This window comes from Juglans microcarpa x Juglans regia, chromosome 1D, assembly GCF_004785595.1.
Source record: "Juglans microcarpa x Juglans regia isolate MS1-56 chromosome 1D, Jm3101_v1.0, whole genome shotgun sequence".
NCBI lineage: Eukaryota > Viridiplantae > Streptophyta > Magnoliopsida > Fagales > Juglandaceae > Juglans > Juglans microcarpa x Juglans regia.
Genome location: NC_054594.1, coordinates 17,232,930 through 17,252,632, shown reverse-complemented (window position 1 = coordinate 17,252,632; position 19,703 = coordinate 17,232,930). Strand labels below are relative to the sequence as shown.

General features: G+C 37.9%; 3 protein-coding genes across 5 annotated transcripts; 1 reads left to right on the top strand and 2 right to left on the bottom strand.

Annotated features, from left to right (window-relative positions):
* The first annotated feature begins 513 nt into the window (after positions 1-513).
* Positions 514-1,854, top strand: LOC121238774 (transcription factor HY5-like). Of its 2 annotated transcripts, none has more exons than XM_041135803.1 (4): positions 514-841; positions 977-1,166; positions 1,362-1,518; positions 1,660-1,854. In XM_041135803.1, the coding sequence occupies exons 1-4, from the start codon at positions 646-648 to the stop codon at positions 1,729-1,731; spliced, it is 615 nt and encodes a 204-aa protein (XP_040991737.1). In that variant the 5' UTR covers positions 514-645; the 3' UTR covers positions 1,732-1,854. The 2 variants fall into 2 exon arrangements, with proteins under 2 accessions (XP_040991737.1, XP_040991744.1); XM_041135810.1 differs by having other exon boundaries at positions 517-841; positions 974-1,166.
* Positions 1,817-4,617, bottom strand: LOC121238765 (protein NRT1/ PTR FAMILY 4.5-like). The gene is made up of 6 exons (XM_041135791.1): positions 4,445-4,617; positions 4,188-4,287; positions 3,884-4,101; positions 3,208-3,630; positions 2,988-3,109; positions 1,817-2,891 (listed from the first exon to the last, which is right to left on the bottom strand). Exons 1-6 carry the CDS (start codon positions 4,445-4,447, stop codon positions 2,003-2,005), a joined length of 1,755 nt encoding a protein of 584 aa, XP_040991725.1. The 5' UTR covers positions 4,448-4,617; the 3' UTR covers positions 1,817-2,002.
* A 1,741-nt stretch (positions 4,618-6,358) lies between these two features.
* On the bottom strand, positions 6,359-10,856 carry LOC121267266 (F-box/kelch-repeat protein At1g16250). 2 transcript variants are annotated; one of them, XM_041171120.1, is made up of 4 exons: positions 10,645-10,856; positions 9,611-10,208; positions 7,513-8,098; positions 6,359-6,793 (listed from the first exon to the last, which is right to left on the bottom strand). In XM_041171120.1, exons 2-4 carry the CDS (start codon positions 10,096-10,098, stop codon positions 6,785-6,787), a joined length of 1,083 nt encoding a protein of 360 aa, XP_041027054.1. In that variant the 5' UTR covers positions 10,099-10,208; positions 10,645-10,856; the 3' UTR covers positions 6,359-6,784. The 2 variants fall into 2 exon arrangements, with proteins under 2 accessions (XP_041027054.1, XP_041027051.1); XM_041171117.1 differs by having other exon boundaries at positions 9,611-10,186; positions 10,645-10,855.
* Between the last annotated feature and the right edge of the window lie 8,847 nt (positions 10,857-19,703).

Here is a 19,703-nt window from a genome sequence, read left to right as displayed (position 1 = left end):
AATTGAATATTAATACTCATGTTCAATTTTTTTTTTTTTTTGAATCATAATACTCATGTTCATATACATAGCTTCTGGGAGTTATACATGTGGGATAGAGGCACCCACGTACACCAGTTTGGTCTGTGGAACGCAAAGCCACAAGCTGGTAAACCATGTTCTAGTCTGGACCCCCCACCATGTCTTGTCAACGCAGTCTCACATAAATTTTCTTCCGTACGCGGGCTTTTTAATAGAAAAAAGAATGGTCTGATATCTCCTCGGACGGTCCTGATTCAGCACATGCACGTGTGAGATCTCCCGGACCCAAAGAGTCGCAGCAAACCAACGATCATGGATCATAGACATTAAAAGACGTAGTATCGATTTTCACTTGTTTCTCTCTTTTTTCTTTCGTCTCTTAATGAGAGAGTGAAAGAAATACAGTGCAAGATCAGGATGAATAATAGCATTTAATTCACTTTTATCCATGGGGGATGGCGGCTTTTACATCAACGTGTTCGTTTTTGAGCCAAACTTTGCTTTTCCAAAGATTACAAAAATCCGAGCAAGAAAGTGGGTCACGGACAGAATACTGCAATATTATCAACCGTTGCATTTCCAGGGAAGCAAGCACACAGATCACTCAAAATTAAGGAGCAGCAGATGTATCTTCCGAGAGCCGGAGATGGAAAGGGGGCCAACACTCCCCCGCTGGAATCCTCTAGTGAGCAGATGCAGGAACAGCAGCAGGTTCAGACGGCCGAGGAAGATGCAGTTGGATCTTCTACGTGGAGGAGGCTCAGTGAAAACAATAGCCCTATAACCCATTCCTTCCTTCCACAAAAGAAGAGCAAAGTAGGTTGGTGCAAGCACAAAATTCAAAAATATATGATGAATCTTTATTCTCTTTATATATATTTCCACTTGTTATCATTAGTTAATTATTACTCATGTTATTGGGTTTTGGTTGACGTTGTTGTGTTGAATCCAGAAGAGAGCGATGACGATTTGTTCACGGTTCCAGACGTGGAAGCTGCACCACCAACCAACACTGCTGTCATATCCAATGTCCTTGGTAATAGTAACCGGGAAAATAATGCAGACATTCAGCACCAGACCGGGTTGTCCATGAAACGCCGCAGGGGACGAAACCCTGTTGATAAAGAGTACAGACGCCTCAAGAGGTATCTTGGTCCTTTTTTTTGACTTGTTCTTGGACGAATTCTATAAGAATTTTCTTTATTTCTTGTTCTATTTTATTACTTGTGAGGTGTAATTACTTCTATGATATCTCCTTCTCTCTTGTAGAATTCTGATGCAATGATTCGAAGCATGACTAGTGGTGAATGCATTTCAAAGCATATTTTCCTTTTTAATAGGTTGCTCAGGAACAGGGTGTCTGCACAACAGGCCCGAGAAAGGAAGAAGGTATATGTCAATGATCTTGAATCAAGAGCCCAGGAATTGCAGGACAAGAACTCCAAGTTGGAAGAGAAGATCTCAACTTTGATCAATGAGAATACCATGCTTAGGAAGGTGAAGTTTTATCACTTGTCTGAGTTCTTTATCACCCACACAACCATAAGCTATAATTGCAATTGCGGGGTGTAAGAGTAAACAGTGGCAGATGCTTAATAAATCTCTATAATTAATTAAAACATCTGTTCATCATGTCAGGTTCTTATCAACACGAGGCCAAAGAATGATGAAAGTATTGAGCTGAAGCAGGATCAGTTTAGCAAGAGCTGACAAGCATAAGGTGTTTCTTTAATTTTCAAGTTAATTACTTTGTATCTAGGATTATCGGAGACCCTTTTAGGCAAATGTATACCTTAGAATTCCCAAACTATGCATGTACTACCACTTATTTAAGTCCAGTACTACTTGAGATGTAGCATTAAAGGTAGGAAACAAAATCGCCATAATTTGAAAACAAAACCATCCTATCTAAAAGGAAAATAACAAGCGAACCAATACATTTTATTTCACTTTGCAACTGGGGATGATTAAGGTGGTCTATCTAAAGTTCCTTCTGTTCTTGTTCTTGTTGTTGTTCTTGTTCTTGATTCATGCCACCAGGTTGGCTTACTTTTAATGGCGTTTGTTCATCATTCGGAACGTCCTCTTTATATTTGTACCATTTAGCCCAAAAGAGATAGTTGGCAAAATTGAGAATGCTGAGAATTGCCAAGAACCAGTAGAAAAGTTCAACATGGTTCTTATTCATGTCAAGCCCTTCCAACCACCCCATCTTGTTCTTGGTTAACTTTCCAGTGACCGAATTGATGATGTCAACGAATACTGCGCTCAAGTAGTAGCCGATGGACAAAGAGAGCCACGAGAAGGAAGTGGAAAGGGATCTCATGCCAGCAGGAGCCTCTTTATAGAAAAATTCCATCAACCCCACAAGTGTAAACATATCAGCAATTCCAAAAATAGAATAATGGAAAGATAGCCAAAAGAGGCTAATACGATGATTGTGGTGGTTGAATTCGTGCTTTCTCTTCACTTCTATTATACCTGCTATACCCATTGAGATTGCAGAGAGGACAAGTCCAACTCCCACTCTCTGCAGGTGGGTGATGCCGTTTGGGTGGCCGGTGATTCTACGTAGGATCGGCACAAAGGCAAATTCATAGACAGGTATGAGGACGGACATGAACACTAGAGGAATCACGGGAATGGAGGCCGGCGAGATGTCAAAACCGTTAATGCGTGTGTTCATGATGGCTCCTTGCTGGACGGAAAAGGTCTGCAACTGGGCTAAACATGTGTTCATGAGGATGGTGCTTAAGAGGATGGGCATCATCCTCGTCAGAATCTTCACTTCTTCTACTTGTGTTACTGAGCAGACTCTCCATTTTCCTGCCTCCTTGCCTTTTGGGATTATAGCGGCCTTGTCTAGAAATCTAGTCAAGCATATATATACAAGTCGGATCAAATATATATTCGTTGTTCTGAGAAAATAGCAGCAGATGATAAAAATGGCTAAGAAATCATCATGCCTGAACTGGTTGGTGTGGCGGATGAGCTCTCCATTCGAAAATGACTCATGATCGAGTGGCTCATATAATTCATCTGCATTAGTTACTTCTATCCTCGAGTTCTTCACTGCTACCACCAAAACCTGCAAGGCTATTTATTCTCAAATGAGTTCTGCAAGGACTTGGAAGTCTTGAATATCCCATTAGGGAGGGGGAGAGAGAGAGAGAGAGAGAGAGAGACCTCTAAGACTCTCAACAACTGACTTTCTCCTGGCACCCGAACACGGTAATATGGCTTGCCCAAAGCAACAAAAACAAGACCAGCAAATGCGCACAACATGGAGATGATAAAGCCTTTATACCATCCAAAAGGTGAGCTGACATATACTACAAATGTTACCCCAATGGAAGCCCCTATAGTAATGCTAAGCAAAAACCAATTGAAGAAGGAAGCTATGTGCTTTCTTTCTTCAGGATCATTTGAGTCAAATTGATCAGCACCTAAAGCAGGAACAGAGCCTCTGATTCCACCGCCTCCAAGTGCCAACAAGCATAATGAAGCATAAAACAGCAAAGCTTTTGTACCATGCACACAGTTTGACTTCCCACAAGCTTCGGGTTGCAGTTTAGGATTGTAAGATTGAATAATGAGCAAAATATATCCCTGAAAGTAGAACACCCCAAAACGTAAGGCATTGATTTATATAACAAACTTCGTTGACATAAGTTTCTCTGGTTCATTCAAACAAAAGGAACTAAAAGATTGCTGCTATCTTTTGGATTTCACAATCTATTAGAGTTGATCAAGACATCCATTTGAGTTTTATATTCTTTTTGCTTTCCAGCTTCTGCTGTAAAATGATCACTAACTGAATTATGAAAGCTTGATTCTACTCGAGAAAGAAACGAAACTTTACCAGTAATTGAATCGCATCAAAGAGTATACAAGTGTTGAGACGAGTCATATAGGTATCAGAGACGAACCCTCCAACGAGCGTGAGCAAGAATGCGGAACCCAAGTAGTTTGTGGTGGCGTTTGAAGAGCCAGAAATGTCAAAGTGCATGACGTACCGGAAGTATAAAACAATGCTTACCATGTTAGCCACAAAGCCTATGCTATCCAGCCCCATCATCACTGCCATATACACAACAGTTACGTTTTTGTCCAACATGCTATGATCTTTTCAGGATCGAACATGTGATGCAATATTGATTGCTTACCAAAGATGAAATAAGTGGCTTTAAACCCTCCTTGTCTTGGATTCTTCTTGTTCACGGATTCGTATGCTAAATCATTGACACCATTGTTATCGCTCAACCCCTACGTACAAATTTCAATGACGACCGATTTGAGATAATGAAATGGCAATAGATAGAGAAGGAGACGAAGTCAAAAGTCGCTAAAACAATGTAAGAAACTAGGAAAAGAAAAAACTCATCCAAATCTTTCGAAACAATGTAAGAGTGAATGCAATTACCATGGCTGGGAAGTCGGTAGTGAAAGTCAGACGTTCCAGATACTAAGGGAGAGGAGATTGTGCTCAGCTGTGTGAATAACGAAGATGGCATATGCTTATATTACTATAACGCTGTCCTCCAAACCTCCGAAGTGACACTGCCCTCCCAAGCAAGATAAAAGTTAATATCAAAGACAGTTTGGACAATAGCTCCTTCACGTCGCCCGATTAAAATTCTCCATCGTGTTACGACAAATTTTAAAGAGTAATTCTATATATAACTGTAAAGTGCGTAATCATTTTAAAAAAGAGTGTGGTCTACTATTAAAAAATTAATTTTTTTATGTGTGTTCTATGTTTTATTCATTTTTTTCAAAACGATTATACGGCAGTTACACAATTCAAAGTTGTAAATATATTTTCTCAATTTTAAATTAAATCATTTTATTATAAATTCCATCAACCCAAGTTAATAGAAAACAAGGGGCAATTTGGAACATTGCCACATGAAAATAAAAGGAATGATGCTAAAATTATTGATTCACAAGTAGAACATAATAAAAAATTTTCAATAATTATACGAGAGAATGATGTAAAAGGAATGACAAGAACGTTGCTCTAAAAGCAATGGGAGTTGCAGGCCTGCTAAGTGAGGAGTCCGCCCTCCCAAGCAAGAAAAAGTTAAATGGCATAAAATATAACGCTGCCCTGCACTTCTTAAGTGACTCTGGAAGCATACAAAAGCAGACTACACCTCCTCTGATACCAAACCTGCAATAATAAAGCCAATCGACCGGCCTCGACCAGTCCACCATCCCCAGTCACAACTAACTTTGTTACCCCATATTTATATAATATGGAGGATGTTTGTAGCATTTATTTATACATTTGATGGGGAAATAGAGGGATTATACGACAAAAATGTCCCTCTAAAGCACATTTGCAAAACCAGAAAATAATATCACCAAAGGCAATGAAAGTGAAATGTGCTTAGCATTTCTTGGAGTGTAAAGATTCCGGGCGTCCATGAAAATGGCTTGGGGCTAGAGACGCCGCCATAGCCTTCCAAAAGTTTACAATGATGTTTGCTTGCACCCACAAACATCTTCAATCTCAACCCCTCCTCCCCTTGTAAATTGCGTTAGCTAGCTAGCATCAACATCACCAAAATTAGATTAGATGGTATTTTTTTAACCAAATCCACACCACAAAAGCATAAAACGATCACTCTACTTTCTGCCATTGTTACAACTCAAAATCTTGCACTAAAAACAGATAATACCCGATCAGTAATGCTACATACAGTCGTGGAGTGCACAAATGCCATGCAGTCACTTTGAAAAAGAGTGAGATCTACTGTTAAAATATTATTATTTTTTTATGTAGATCTCGTATTTATTCACTTTTTTCAAAGTGATTATACAACGCTTACACTCTTACGACTGCAACTATCATTTCTCATACGCGATAGGTTCAGGTGGAAGTGATGAACAAATCCAAAATTCTTTTGTTTACAGGTCATAAAATGCATGGGTTAATTTCTTTGTAGCATCTCACATTTGCAATACCCCAAAATTTGTCCCCACAAAATTCATTTACGGTCTGACTATCAACAAAATCCCTGTCAATCCACAGCTCGGATATTGGATAAACCCCCGTGGAATATCTAATTATGGCCTTAGTTTTGTACAATGAATAAAACCACCAGGAATATGTGAGTCCATCCAGACAGCCAGGATCCAATTAATTAGGCTGTACCAAGGGAAATACTTCACAGTCTGAACCATAGTAAGGACACGAGGAGGCAACAGGATGAGGAGGCACGGGGCGTAATGAAGAGTACAATCTTATTTGCAAAGAGTTATTCCCATTTCTTCTTACCTAAGACCCAAAAAAAAAAGTACATAAAATATATTCGAAGAGAAATGCATAAAGGAGCACCAAACTACATCCTTGAATTACACAAATCAATAATCCCTTGTCTACATTATAAGAACAATCGAGTAAAAGGCAGCAAATCCTAAAAACTACACAAGCCATGTGATATAACCAAGTGAAAAGGAAAACAACACGAGAAGAGAGGGCGCACTATCACTATGCTCCAATGCTCTGCCTGATAACAGTCACCATTCTGGATACATGCAGTCCAAAAGATACACCATGCATCCAATGATTCCAATCTCGCTAAATCTTTCAATCACCTCAGAAACAATCCATTGCCCTTGTTTCTTGCACTCGTTGTTCAATGTCTTGAGAAGCAACTCGTATTGCTAACTATGCTCAAGTATTGGACACAATAAATGGTTACAAAGCCCAGATTTTTCATTCGCCATAGTGAAAATGAGTCTTTATTTGCCTTCTCTAGCAAAAATAACCAGAAAAAAAGAGAACTTATCAGCGGATACTTTGTGTTCCTCACTAATAACTGATAATGGTTAAAATACGTAAACTTCGTTTACCAGATCATAAAGTATATGGAAAAAGAAACAGAGGAAAGTACCAGAAGAAAAGGAAAACTTTCTTCCTGGAAAGACAATATCAATAACCAAGTCCATGTTGCTTTATAAAAAAAAAAAAAAAAAATCCATGTTATAAAAGAAACCTGGGAAACTCAAGGTGAAAATAGAAAAAGAAAAAGTATACTGATAGCAATCAACATAGGGAGAAAAATGGACATACATGTCAGCAGTGTTGTAAATCTAACATGAAAGAATATTTGTTGCTCTTTGAGAAATAGAATTAGTTGCTTGTGATTCATGATCATGCAAGAAGAGGAAAAAAGAACCAACATTTCTAAAAGAAAAGACACTCTTATTGACTTAAAAAAGCAGGATACATGCCACAAAAGAGAGTTTCTAGGTAGCTATACATCTTTGAAGCAAAAACATAACGTAATGCCTAATATACCCCCAAAAAAAGGTTTAAACATAAAGTAGCTCAATTCACAAGAAGGTAAAACCAATGAATTGGGTGGATTACTCTCGAAGACTCGAAGGCTCTCAACTGAAGTTTATGCCAGGGTTTTGCACAACAATCAACAAAACCATAGGTAAGGCTTATAACTAAAGTTAGTTCAGCATCAAAATTTACATTACCTTTGAGGAAAATGAAGAATTTTCTTCCAAGGATGCACATCCAACAATAGATCCACTTGCTGATCCACACATGGGTCTAGTTTCCCTCCATCCTAATGGTGTGCCAGAAGGATTACAAACCCTTACCAAACCCAACTTTACAATGTCATACCTCCCACCTCCTGATTCTTCCCACTTGAGAACCTTCCCTCCTAAAATATATAATTCATCCCTTAATGCAGCAAACCCATAACCAAAGGCCTCCATTGGGCGGGAGTGGTCAGAAAGAACAACAGGAGGAACTGAGCCGACATCATACCACTCTCCTTGTTCAGTATCCCTTGTTCTAATGAAGCTATCGCCCCAATCAACTACAGTATATACACGATCATCCCCTATTACCTGAACTGCAAATTGCATTGCCCTCGAGAAAGGCCATAAATCATCCACTATGCACCATGTTCTATTCGATGGACTAAAAACCTCGAAAGTTCTTTGGTCAGTCAGGCCCACCTGGTCACTCAGAATATAGAATTTGCCTTTATATGATAAGCCTAAGCAGTCCATCTGTGGATTGGGCAGTGGCGGCAGTTCCTCCCATCTGCAACTTATGCTTGGTTATGGCTAATATAGGGCATAAAATCACATATTATGCTTTTGCCAATCAAATGAACTTATTATGAACAATTCACATATTATCTTATTAGGAACAACTTATTTTTTGCTTTTGTTTTCCAATCTTCCCACTTGTTATCTTTCTTTATTTCCATTACCGGTTGGTGTGGCAAACCGGATTGAGAAGTTGTTTAGAGCATTTTTGTGGGGTGGCATGGGAGAAGAGAATAAATTTCATCTTGTGAGTTGGCATAAGGTGTGCTGTCCGATTGTGAATGGAGGTTTGAGGGTGCGAAATTTGAGTAATTTTAATAAGGCACTGTTAGGGAAGTGGTTGTGGAGGTATCAAATGGAAGGGGATTCGTTGTGGAGAGAGGTTATTGATCGAAAGTATGGATGTGATTGGTGGGGGGGGGGGGGGGGATGGTGCTCTAAGGAGGGTAGGGGATCTTATGGTGTATGCTTATGGAAATATATTAGAAGGGGGTGGATAGTTTCGTAAAACATATTAAGTTTGAGGTTGGGAGGGTGCAAGAATTCATTTTTGGTTCGATGAATGGTGTGGTGAGAGAGCTCTTCATTCTATTTTCCTTTGTTTTCAGCTTGGTTGGAAATCAGCAGGCTGCTGTTTCAGAGGTGTTGAGTCGTGCTAATGGGACTGTACATTGGAATGTTATTTTCACTAGAAATGTACAGGATTGGGAACTTGATGAGATTGAAGATTTTTTCAGTTTCTTGTATTCTCTGAATATAGGAGGAAATGAGAGGGATCGAATGTTGTGGAAACACCTGGAGAAAAAGTTTTCAGTTAAATCTTATTATAAAGTGTTGTCTGTTCAGCAGCAATTCTCTCTTTTGTGGAAGAGTATTTGGAGGGCTTTTGTGTCGTCTGAAGTTGCCTTTTTTATTTGGATAGCCGCACTTGGGAAGATTTTGACGGTTGACAATTTGAGAGTGGTGGATCTACTAGCATGTTGGAATAGGCAGCACAGTAGCTCTCAATTGGCAGCAGCGTGGAGGATGATTCCCTTGTGTTTAATGTGGTGTTTATGGAAGGAAAGGAATGAGAGGTGCTTCAACAACAAGGCGCGAGCTGTTGAGGATATCTGGAAATTGTTTGTGTCTTCTTTGCTGCAGTGGTTTTTGGCTATTGTTCTTAAGGGAGGGAATGCTCATGAGTTTTTGATTTCTTTTCAGGTTTCTAGAATGTAATTAGGTGTTTTTTTTGTATACTTCTTTGTACATGGGCTTCACCTAGTTTCATTCAATAAAGTTCTTACTTATAAAAAAAAATGTTTTAAGAAAATAAATGAGAACTGAATTTCTATCAAACCAGCAAAAACAAAGTAATGAGTTGGAACAGTTGGAACAAGTTCGTGCTAGATTGAATACCCACCAAATATAATCTGTGCAAGAAAAATACCTCAACACAAACAAAAAATAGTACGTAACAATAAACTTTTGTGAAATCTAGATGAAAATTTATATATGAACATACTTGTCCGTCATAGGATCATAAACCTCGGCAAGAGCAAGCCCTCGGGTGCAAGATAAGTTGCGTCCTCCAGCTACATAAACCTTACCAGAAATAACACTGCACGCAAAATGAGATCGTGGTGTTCGCATACTTGCCATGCGAGTCCATTGTTTCTTGTACGGATCAAAATGCACAACGTCATTTGTTATGACAGGCCTTTGACGGGGAAATGCAGGATTATGTGGCTCATAAGACCCACCAATCACAAAAAACATATTGTAGACACTAACACAAGAAAATCCAACGTGTTGGCAGTCAACATGACCAATTGGAATCTTGGGTATAGGATGCCATCTATCAGCCTCAGGATCATAGGCAACCCACTCATTGCTCGACCCTTCAGTAAGAACAAATAGCCAATCCCCACAACATCCTTGTCTAGCTTTAAAGTTGGCATAGTGGGGGCTGCGGATTAAATCTCTCCAGCTTCTTGAGACGGTTTCAAGCATTCCATGGTATCCATGGGACACCTTTGCCAAACATCTCAAAGCCAAGTCATCCGGCAATCCGGGAATAATAGATTGACCCACATGTTCCCTAAATTGCAGGGATTAATTAGCTGAACAGCATATTTGGAAGAAAGAAAACAAAAGGGGAAAGTGATAAAAGGATGAAAAAGTTCGCAAACAAAAAATAACACTAGAAATAAATCTAAAAGAAAGCCCATTAAGCTGATGAAAAGAGGGATGGGATGGTGTTGTTGGCAAATGGTTAACCATATGACATCTTTTCCGATATAAGGCACTGGCATCAAAGCACTATTTCTAAGACGTTCATAAGTCAGATGGTCAGAATCCGTGAAAGCGTGAAGCAAAGGTACAGTTTCAAGACAGGGAGAAGCACGCATCCGAAAATTCACCTTAGTCGAGCATAGTAGAAATTAAACTTCTTCTAAAACGCGTATTTTTATATGTTATTTGGTCGATTTAGCACAAAAAATGAACCATGACAGAAAAGAATGGGAAAACAAGATACGACATAGACGATTATCTTACATGAGTTATGTCAATGGAATCTCATTGAACTTTCGCCTCCTTGAAATCACAGTATATGGCTTTCATATGTGATTGAGTAGCTGAAACAAAACGCCGCGAACAAGATTTCTGTTAGGGATCCCTTAGGCTTCAGGCAAGTACCACGGCAGCAAAGGGAGGCAGTCGACAGCAGGTGGAGTTAATCGTATCTGATTTTATGTTGTGGGCCCTGTGGGCGTTTAGAACTTGTGGGTTTTATTTTAAGAACATGTAGGGCTTTATTTGTAGTTGTACCAAGCTTATTTCAGGTTAGGCCCATTCTTTTAGCTTATTTTCTGTTATTTTCTAATTTCATCATTATAATTTTCACAAATTCTCATATAAAATATAATAAATAATTTAAAATTTTTAAATTTCAAAACAATAATAATATGAAAAAATAATATTCTAACAATATTTAATTCAACTTTCATCTCATCTCAACTTACTATCCAAACCTAACCTAAAGAAATGTTCTGGTGACATTACATGGAAAGTAGAATAATAGAAGGCTTATCGCCACTTTTGGAGTTGTTGTTTTTCACGAAAATCAAGGTTCTAGCCTTTTCATCTTTGCACCTTTTTTTTTTTTGGCATCTGTTCTCATTTAGACTGTTATCAGTTGACATCAGAGCAGTTGATCTTGGTGGTTGAAATAATAAACAATGGCAGAGGGTACCATACTAGGTATAAGGAACTTGAGAAGTTAATATTGGGAATTAAGCAGCATCAAGATCAGAAAGGGTGGAAAACCAGCAGAAGTTCTTGGATGATTTATCAAAGAAGATGGACTTGCTATTGAAAACATTGAATGGGGGACACCCACCTCCACTGGATGCTCACAATAGGTCACTTGAGAATGGAATACATGCAGAGAGTTATGGAGCTTTAGAGGAAATGCAACTTTGCTACATTAAGCTGGAGTTTGTAAGGTTTGAAGGAGAAAACACAACAGGGTGGATCTATAAGGTGAACCACTATTTCGCATTACACCCTATGCCGGACCATCGAATATTTTTATGTCTTCTTTCTATATGGAGGGGTTGTGCTGGTTTGGTTTCAAGATGTAAAGGAAACTAGCATTTTCCACACCAAGGACTCTTTCATCCAAGCCTTGTAGGTTAGGTTTGGGAGTTCATCCTACAATGACATCATGGAGGCTATTACAAGGTTGAGGTAGACTTTCAGTTTGGCAGCTTACAAAACCTAATTTGAAGTACTTCCTAATTGCCTAAGAAGAGTCTTTGAGAGTTATAAACTTAGTTATTTTCTCAATGGACTTAAAGATGAAATTAGGCTCCCTTTAGAAGGATCAAATCGCATAATTTGAACTATGCTTTTAGGTCAGCTAAAATCCAGGAGAAATATATTAATAGCCCAAGGAGGGAAAATAAACCTATGAGGTATTACATTTAACCTTCACCAAGATCCTTCGGTGGTGTGGGAAGCTCATCATTACCACCTTCTTAGTGGCGAACCCACGTTGAGCAAACTTACCTGAAAATTCAAAATACCCCCTAAATCTTATTCATAATTTTATAAATATAGAAAATGACCTCTAAAAAATTTATAATTCTCATATGCTTTCTAAAATTTTCTAAAATCTCAATATACCTAGAAATTTCTCTCTCTCTCTCTCTCCATTTTTTCCCCTATAATCCCAAAATTTTGTATAATTTGTATATATTATCCATTTTCAAGGATGTGGCCTCACCAAAATTAAATTAAAACTAAGTTTAGGAGAAATAATAAACTTATTAATATAGATCCCAAAATTTTTTGTTATACAAAATTAGGCTTCTTAATATAGAATACAAAGTGAAAATATAAGAAAAATTATTTAAGGTTGATGATTTATATGAGAAATAAGTGAGGTTTTATCATCTAGACTTCACTGAGCAAGAAAAAAAATTATTTAAGGTCCCAGTTATAGTATCATATGTTTAATGTGACACGTGAATATCTAGATTTTACATTAAACTTGATAAATTACCTTACATACTAGAATAAAAGATGGCCTTTTAAAAGATTGATCACTTGATAGTTTCTATGAAAAAAATAAATTCTAAAATATTTCATTACAAAAATAATAATAGATAAATTTTATTCCATAAAACTTTATCGTTAGAAATTTGAACATATATTAAGTTTTATTTTTAGAATTTTATTTCTACATGTATGTTGCAAATTATCAAGATCTAATTGTATATATGTGTCACACGTAATAAAATTATGCTCCCTTAAAAAAATTGTTGGTTCCGCCACTGCACCTTCTGAAAATCGGGAAGGACCTTCCAGCTTTGAAAGGGCTTCCTTCTAAAGGCACTTTTCCCATTCAAAGGGTTAGAGCTATTGAAATAAATAACAAAGAAAGGGATAAGGGATTTTGTTACTTTTGTGATGAAAATTGAAACCCTATACACAGGTGTAAGAAGGCAATTTATACCTTATAGAGGGGTAGAATTCTCCCAAGAAGATGGGATGGAAGTAGAGGGTAGGGTAGAACATAAGTTAGAGGAAGAAAGGATTGTTGTACTGAGTTTAGAAGCTAAGATACCCGAGATCTCTTTGCATGTAATTGCTGGTTCACTTAATCCCATAACTATGCAAGTACTAGGTAAACTAAATGGGTAGACTATTATGATTTTGATCGATACTGACAGTACTCACAACTTCCTTAACCCCACCGTTACCTCTAAGGCTTAGTTAGCTGTAAATTCCTCGGAGCAAATTGAAGCCAGGGTGGCAAATGGTGAGAAGATTAGGAGTGAAGGTAATTTGGAAGGGTAGAGCTTTTAGTCCAAGGGTACCACTTCACTACTTATTTTTTTTCTTACTACCCCTAGGGGATGTGATTGAGTTCTTGGTATGCATTGGTTGAGAACCTTGGGCCTCCTAAAATCTTAAATAGATAAACTGAATAAAATCTTTATCATAAAAGAAAATTTTATTCTAGGAAGTATGAAATTAAAACAACTTTTCCTTCTAATCTTAGTCTGCTTGCTCGTATTCATCATCCTCATTTGGGTGGTTAAAAACATGAAATAAACTAAAATGAGTCGAAGACTCAGCAAGAAATCGATCACAACGTAAACGTAAGAAATATAGGATTTTTCATAAAAATTTCATGCTAAGAGCTTAAAATCCATGATTGTTCATGCTGATGCTTGTGCTATACACGACAGATTTATCTGAATTAACTGACTAATCTTATTTAACTAACTGATCTGACTGGTCAACACACTTAACCTTATGTGCGAGGTTGTGCACCGGCCCCACGTCTTGCGACCGTAAGGAGAGCCACTGATAGTATTCTGGCATACTATGGTGGACCACGCTTAAGTCTATGGTTTGCCCATTCACCCTGAAACTGCATTGGTATCATGCATCTGAATGACTATTTGATTAAACTGATATGATCTTATATTGCACTTGAACTTAAGATATCTTACGTGTCTTATGCGATGTGAGACACATAACATAATACATACATAATTATAATTTCTGAATCTGAACATGATATGGAATGACATGATCGTATGCTATGCTAGATAACATGTTTGCATAATTATAACATGCGAAATACATAAATATTGGCTTGCAAGAATTGGCTTAAATAATAATTAATCTAAGCTAACATGTGATGATCCTAATTTGTAATCAAATTACTTACCTCGCAGCGCTACTTCCTAAATCTCACTTTATAGCTCGTCACCTATATGAAGTATTAAACTTCACTAAATCTGCCTAGGAAAATATGTCCTAATATCCTACTTAATTAAATTCATACTGTAGAAAATAATGAATAAATATTTTGTTTAATATAAAATCAATGAAAGATTATATTTTAAATTATTTAAATACTAATAACATATTTTAATTTAGTAGGAAATCGTATTGTATTTAGATGTATTAAATAATAATGGAAACTGGTTTCATAAAATAGACTCATTATATAATTAAACCATTTAGTATTTACTTCTGAAATCTAGTTAAAAAATTAATATTTAATAATATAGATAATTTCTAATATTTTCTGTAAAACATAGATTTATGGATTAACATGCTTATTTAATTAAAACTAAGTCTAACTTAAAATATTATGCCTAGTCCAAATTAAAAATAACATACTGTTTTCTGTAATAGCTAAGCCCATTATAAAATTAAGTCTATGAAAAGAGTCAAGTCTATCCTAAAAAGGTTAGGGTTATTTTGGTCATAGCACCAAGGGTGCAAATTCTTCATCAGATAGCTACGCGACAAGAGCTTTAAATGGCAATCTTGTAATTATAGCAACATAGGTTTATACTTTCTACAGTTCGTCTAGGTACAGACGATTTGGCGGACGAATCGGCGTATGAAACTGATGTGGCTTGCTGCGGTCAGTGCTTTTTTTATTTAAGAAAAAAAAAACACGAAGAGATAAGAAGAAGAACACCATCGACTTTTCGGATCCATTTTTTTCTCCCCTTCATCTCCCCTCCCCCAAATCCCATCTTTCTTTTGTTTTCTTTAATTTCTTTTTTTCCATTCTCTTTTCATGTCCTTGAATAAAATAGACAACTCATGATCCACTGCTCCCATACAAGAAACCACAGTATATATGCATCCTTTTCTGAAATAAAAGTCTCCCTCTCTCAGTTCATTATCCTCAGATTATTCTTGCTTTAAGAAGCAAAATCTTAGAAATAGAAGCAGGAAGCTTGAGTACAAGATTGCAGAAGCAAAGAAATACAACATTATCACAATCTCCTAGAAAAAAAGCTACTGTTGCTCTAAGATCCAAGAAAACCAAACAAAAACCCAAAAGAGATCCATGGACTCAATCCCAGAATTAATGGAGAGTTCCAACTCTGACAACACTAGCATCAATGATTCTATTACCATTAATAACAACTTAACTGCCGCAAGCTCTTCTTCAACAGCTTATGCTCCTAGCAGGCACTATGAAAACCAGAAGTGCCGGGACTGGAACACCTTCGGCCAATACCTGAAGAACTACCGTCCTCCTCTTTCCCTCCTAAGATGCAGCAGTGCCCATGTTCTTGAATTCCTCCAGTAGAGCATAAATTAATCGGCAGTACTAGTTTTTTTCCAAAATCAACTAATTTTGGGTTGATTTATGATTTTATTGAGAAGGAAAAAAGAAAATATGAACCCAAGTACAGGCTCATCTAGAATGGACTTGAAAATCCTTGGGGCGAAGTCAAGGCTTCAGATGCTGCAAGGCGAAAAGAAGAAGGAATGAGTTTTCACTTTGTGGGTCCCATGTTTGACGGGTGCACAATGGGTGCGCAGAGTCTCTTGCGTTTAGAATTATTCTTATACTTTTATGAAAACTGAAGACCTAAAAAGCAACTTTAAGCATCAAAATTTCAACTATTGATTCTGGAACTAATGCGGCACACCTTACCGAGCAAAAAAGAGGCATCATTTGAACGAAGGCACGGTTCGGTGGAGCTGGGCTGGATTGACAGTGGGTGGTGCGACTAAAAGGCAGGGGAGGGCATGCAGCGGATTTGGGCTGAGGGAGAGTGCTTGGATGACAGTTTCCGTGGTTGTCTAGGTGGTTTCTAGTGAGATGCTTGGTGGGTTTTTAAGTTTGCGGGAATGGGTCCTCCTATGGTGGTTTTGGACATGCAAGTTGGCACGGGGTGGAAGAGACACGGCTGATGGCTAGCGGGTGAAAATTGACGGCGGTGGAGTACTAAGGGAGGCCTCTCAAAAATGTCTTTGAAGGTAAATGGATGAATATTGGTTCTAAGTAAGATGAAGAACAAATCAGGTTGCGGGAGTAGTTGTGTGATTGCTTGATGTTTTTTTGTGATTGAATTTACAAACGGGGGAAGGGATAAATAGATGGAAACCGTCTTGTACGTGTCCCACTCAAAGTGCTTCAAGGAGTTTGCAGGAGAAAGGCTCGGTGATCATACCGAAAACAGAGGGATAACGAAAGGGTGACGTGAAGTTAAGAGTGATTTATTTGCAATGAAATTCAGTGTAGTTGAAACTGACTTAGGCACGTTTTTCACATTTAGAGAGGATTTGGTAAATTTACTAGAGACTGAGTCCAGTGTTTACAATGGCATTTACCATAACTAAGAAATCAATTACTTTCAAGGGTTGCCCTAATAATTCAGAATTGGTGGATGGATTGGAATTGTCCCAGCTTGCTAAGGTGGAGAAGAAGTGAATGTTTCTACAGATTATGGAGGTGAGGAAGTTGAAGTGGACCTTGACTTAGAGAAAGTACTATAGAGATTTAGCAGAGTTTTTAAAGAGCCCAAGAGGCTGCCACCAAAAATCTATAACCATCATATCAACCTCAAGGAGGGTACTATCCTGATATCTGTTCGAACCTACAAGTATCCATATTATCACAAGTTAGAAATTGAGAAGATCGTTCAAGAATTGCTTGTTGCTGGGGTGATTAGGCTTAATCAATCACCTTTCTCCTCTCATATGTTGCTTGTCAGGAAGACAGATTTCAATTGGCGTACAGTAAGGCCAAAAGGTACATCATCACCTTTCTCCTCTGATGTTGAGCTTTCTAAATTATGCTAGAAGGTACAGCAAGGCCAGATGCTTGATAAAGGGTTTACACTAGTGAATGATCTCTTGTTGAAGAAGGGAATGACTCATTCGTCAAAGAATTCTTCTTTTAAAGCTCAAGTTTTGCACTTTGTCCATGACATTCCTTATGGAGGCCTTGTTGGTTACATTAGAGAATGTCATACCTATCAGCGCCTACTAATTCCAACTAAGAGTTGGACACTATATAGACTTCATCGAGGCCTTGCCCTTATCCAATGGGTTTTCTATGATCCTAGTAGTGGCAGATCGCTTCACAAAGTATGTATATTTCTTCCATTTCTCTCACCCCTACACTACAACCATGGTGGCCCGCCTCTTCTTCTCACAAGTCTTCAAGCTCCATGGTATGCCTTCAACCATAGTTACAAATTAAGATGCAACTTTCACAAGCTCCTTTTAGAATGAGTTGTTTGCGTTACATGTGTTGGGTGGTTGTGGATCGCTCTCAACCCCAAAAGTTATCTCAAAAGGTGAGGCTTTCTCTCACACCTATAAAGTGACCACCAGCCATTTCCACAACCGATGTAGAACAACCTCAACAATCTCCCCCTCACACATCAGGCCGTGAGTCAGAGTAGTAACAACTCGTTTCTCCCGTGAACTGTTGGGCCTGAGACTGTTGGTAAACATTGGCTCTGATACCAATGTTAGGTGATCTTAGACCTCTCTTAGCCCCAAAAGTTAGTTCAAGAGGTGAAACTTTCTCTCATACTTATAAAGTGACCACGAGCCCCTTCCACAAGTCATGTGAGACAACCCCAACAAAATGGCACCCAATTTTCTTATAGCTCATCATACCACTCCCAATCTGATGGTTAAACAGAGATGGTGAACCACTATGTCTAGTAGACCACTGTGTCTAAGTCATGGCCATAGGTTGTAGTCTGTAGGGATCGATGGCCGTGGTCGTGGATTGATCGGCCACAACTAATTTGAGTGACCTACGACCATGGATTTATGAGAAGAACTCTAGAAAAAGGTGAGGAGGAGGATGAGAAGACAAAAAAGATTTTGACTTGGCCATTGGAGGAGACGAAGAATAAGAAGAAGAAGAAGAAGAAGAAGAAGAAACGAGCTACAGAGAAGGCCGCTTGTGGTGACGAAGAGAAGAAAGAGAGGAAGTGAGCGGGGAGAGATTTGGGGGGAGAAAAAAATGAGGGTAAACAACTAAATGTAAGGTTTGTTTGCCTTAAATAGTGGGCGTGGAGGGTGGGTACCATGCCCGTGTTTTATGTATAAGATTTTGATTCACCTACTAGGTAATACCGGGCAGGTAGTCCACCCGATAGCCTATCCGTGCGGGAGGATGGGTTGGGTACAGGCGCCTACCCACCCAAGCCAACAATGGAGGCATTGGCTTGCTACTGCAGCTCGAAAAGATGGCCTTCAATTATGAGATTTGGAAGGTTATCCTTTCTTTTTATACACTAATTTGAGAAGGAAGAAAACACTAATTTGTGAAAATATTTTTGTTTGGAAGACTTTGTGACTTTTGATTTTCAGGTGCACTGGAAAGGAAGTTCCGAATTGGAATTCATCTCGTGTAGTTGATAACTAGCAACAATGCTACGGTGACCGACACTTTTGACTGATGACACTTATCGAGTGACGTGGCATGTCATTTGGCTATTTATTATTTTATTTAAAAAAAACCTAAAACTAAAGATTCATAATCGATCACTCTCATCGGGAAAACTATCATTTTCTTAACTAGAGTGCATACTGACTTCAGAAGTAGATGTTTCCCTCATGTCATTACTAAGTTGGCTGCTAACATTGGACAAGCCCATATTCAGTATTGATGGCTTTGAAGGACAAATCCCCTCCTCATGCATGATGATTTTTCACTTAGGTTAGGTACTCGAAGGAATAAGTATCAAAATGAAACTGATAATGTACATTTCCAGTTATAGTGTGGTTGCCTGCCATGCATCCACGAGGCAGTCCTAGCTAAATTTACTACCATCAACTCTATTATGTTCAATAATATCTTACTGGCATATAAATATTTATAAGGCAATGCTACTCAGTCCCATCATTTTGTTCCCTTAAAGTTATCATTAGTGCAATTGTCATTTTTATTTTCATTTTCTTTCTCTTTCAAACATTTTTTAAATATCTTTAACATTTAAAAAAAATATACAAATTAACTAGTAGTCATTTCCTTAACTATTAAGAAAAAAAAATAAATGAGCGATCAAAATGAGAAAGCAAAATGATGGGACCATTTAGCAATTCCCATATATATGTATAAAAGAATATTTTTTTCTGATATCTTTTTTCTGAGTGCTAGATAGTCATGCTATTTAATAGAGAAATAATATTTACAGTTATGGAGTGCGCAAGCGCCACACATTCCTTTTGAAAAATTGAATAAATATGAGATCTGTGTGAATAAATTAATATTTTAATAGTAGATCTTACTTTTTTTCAAATAGAGTATGCAG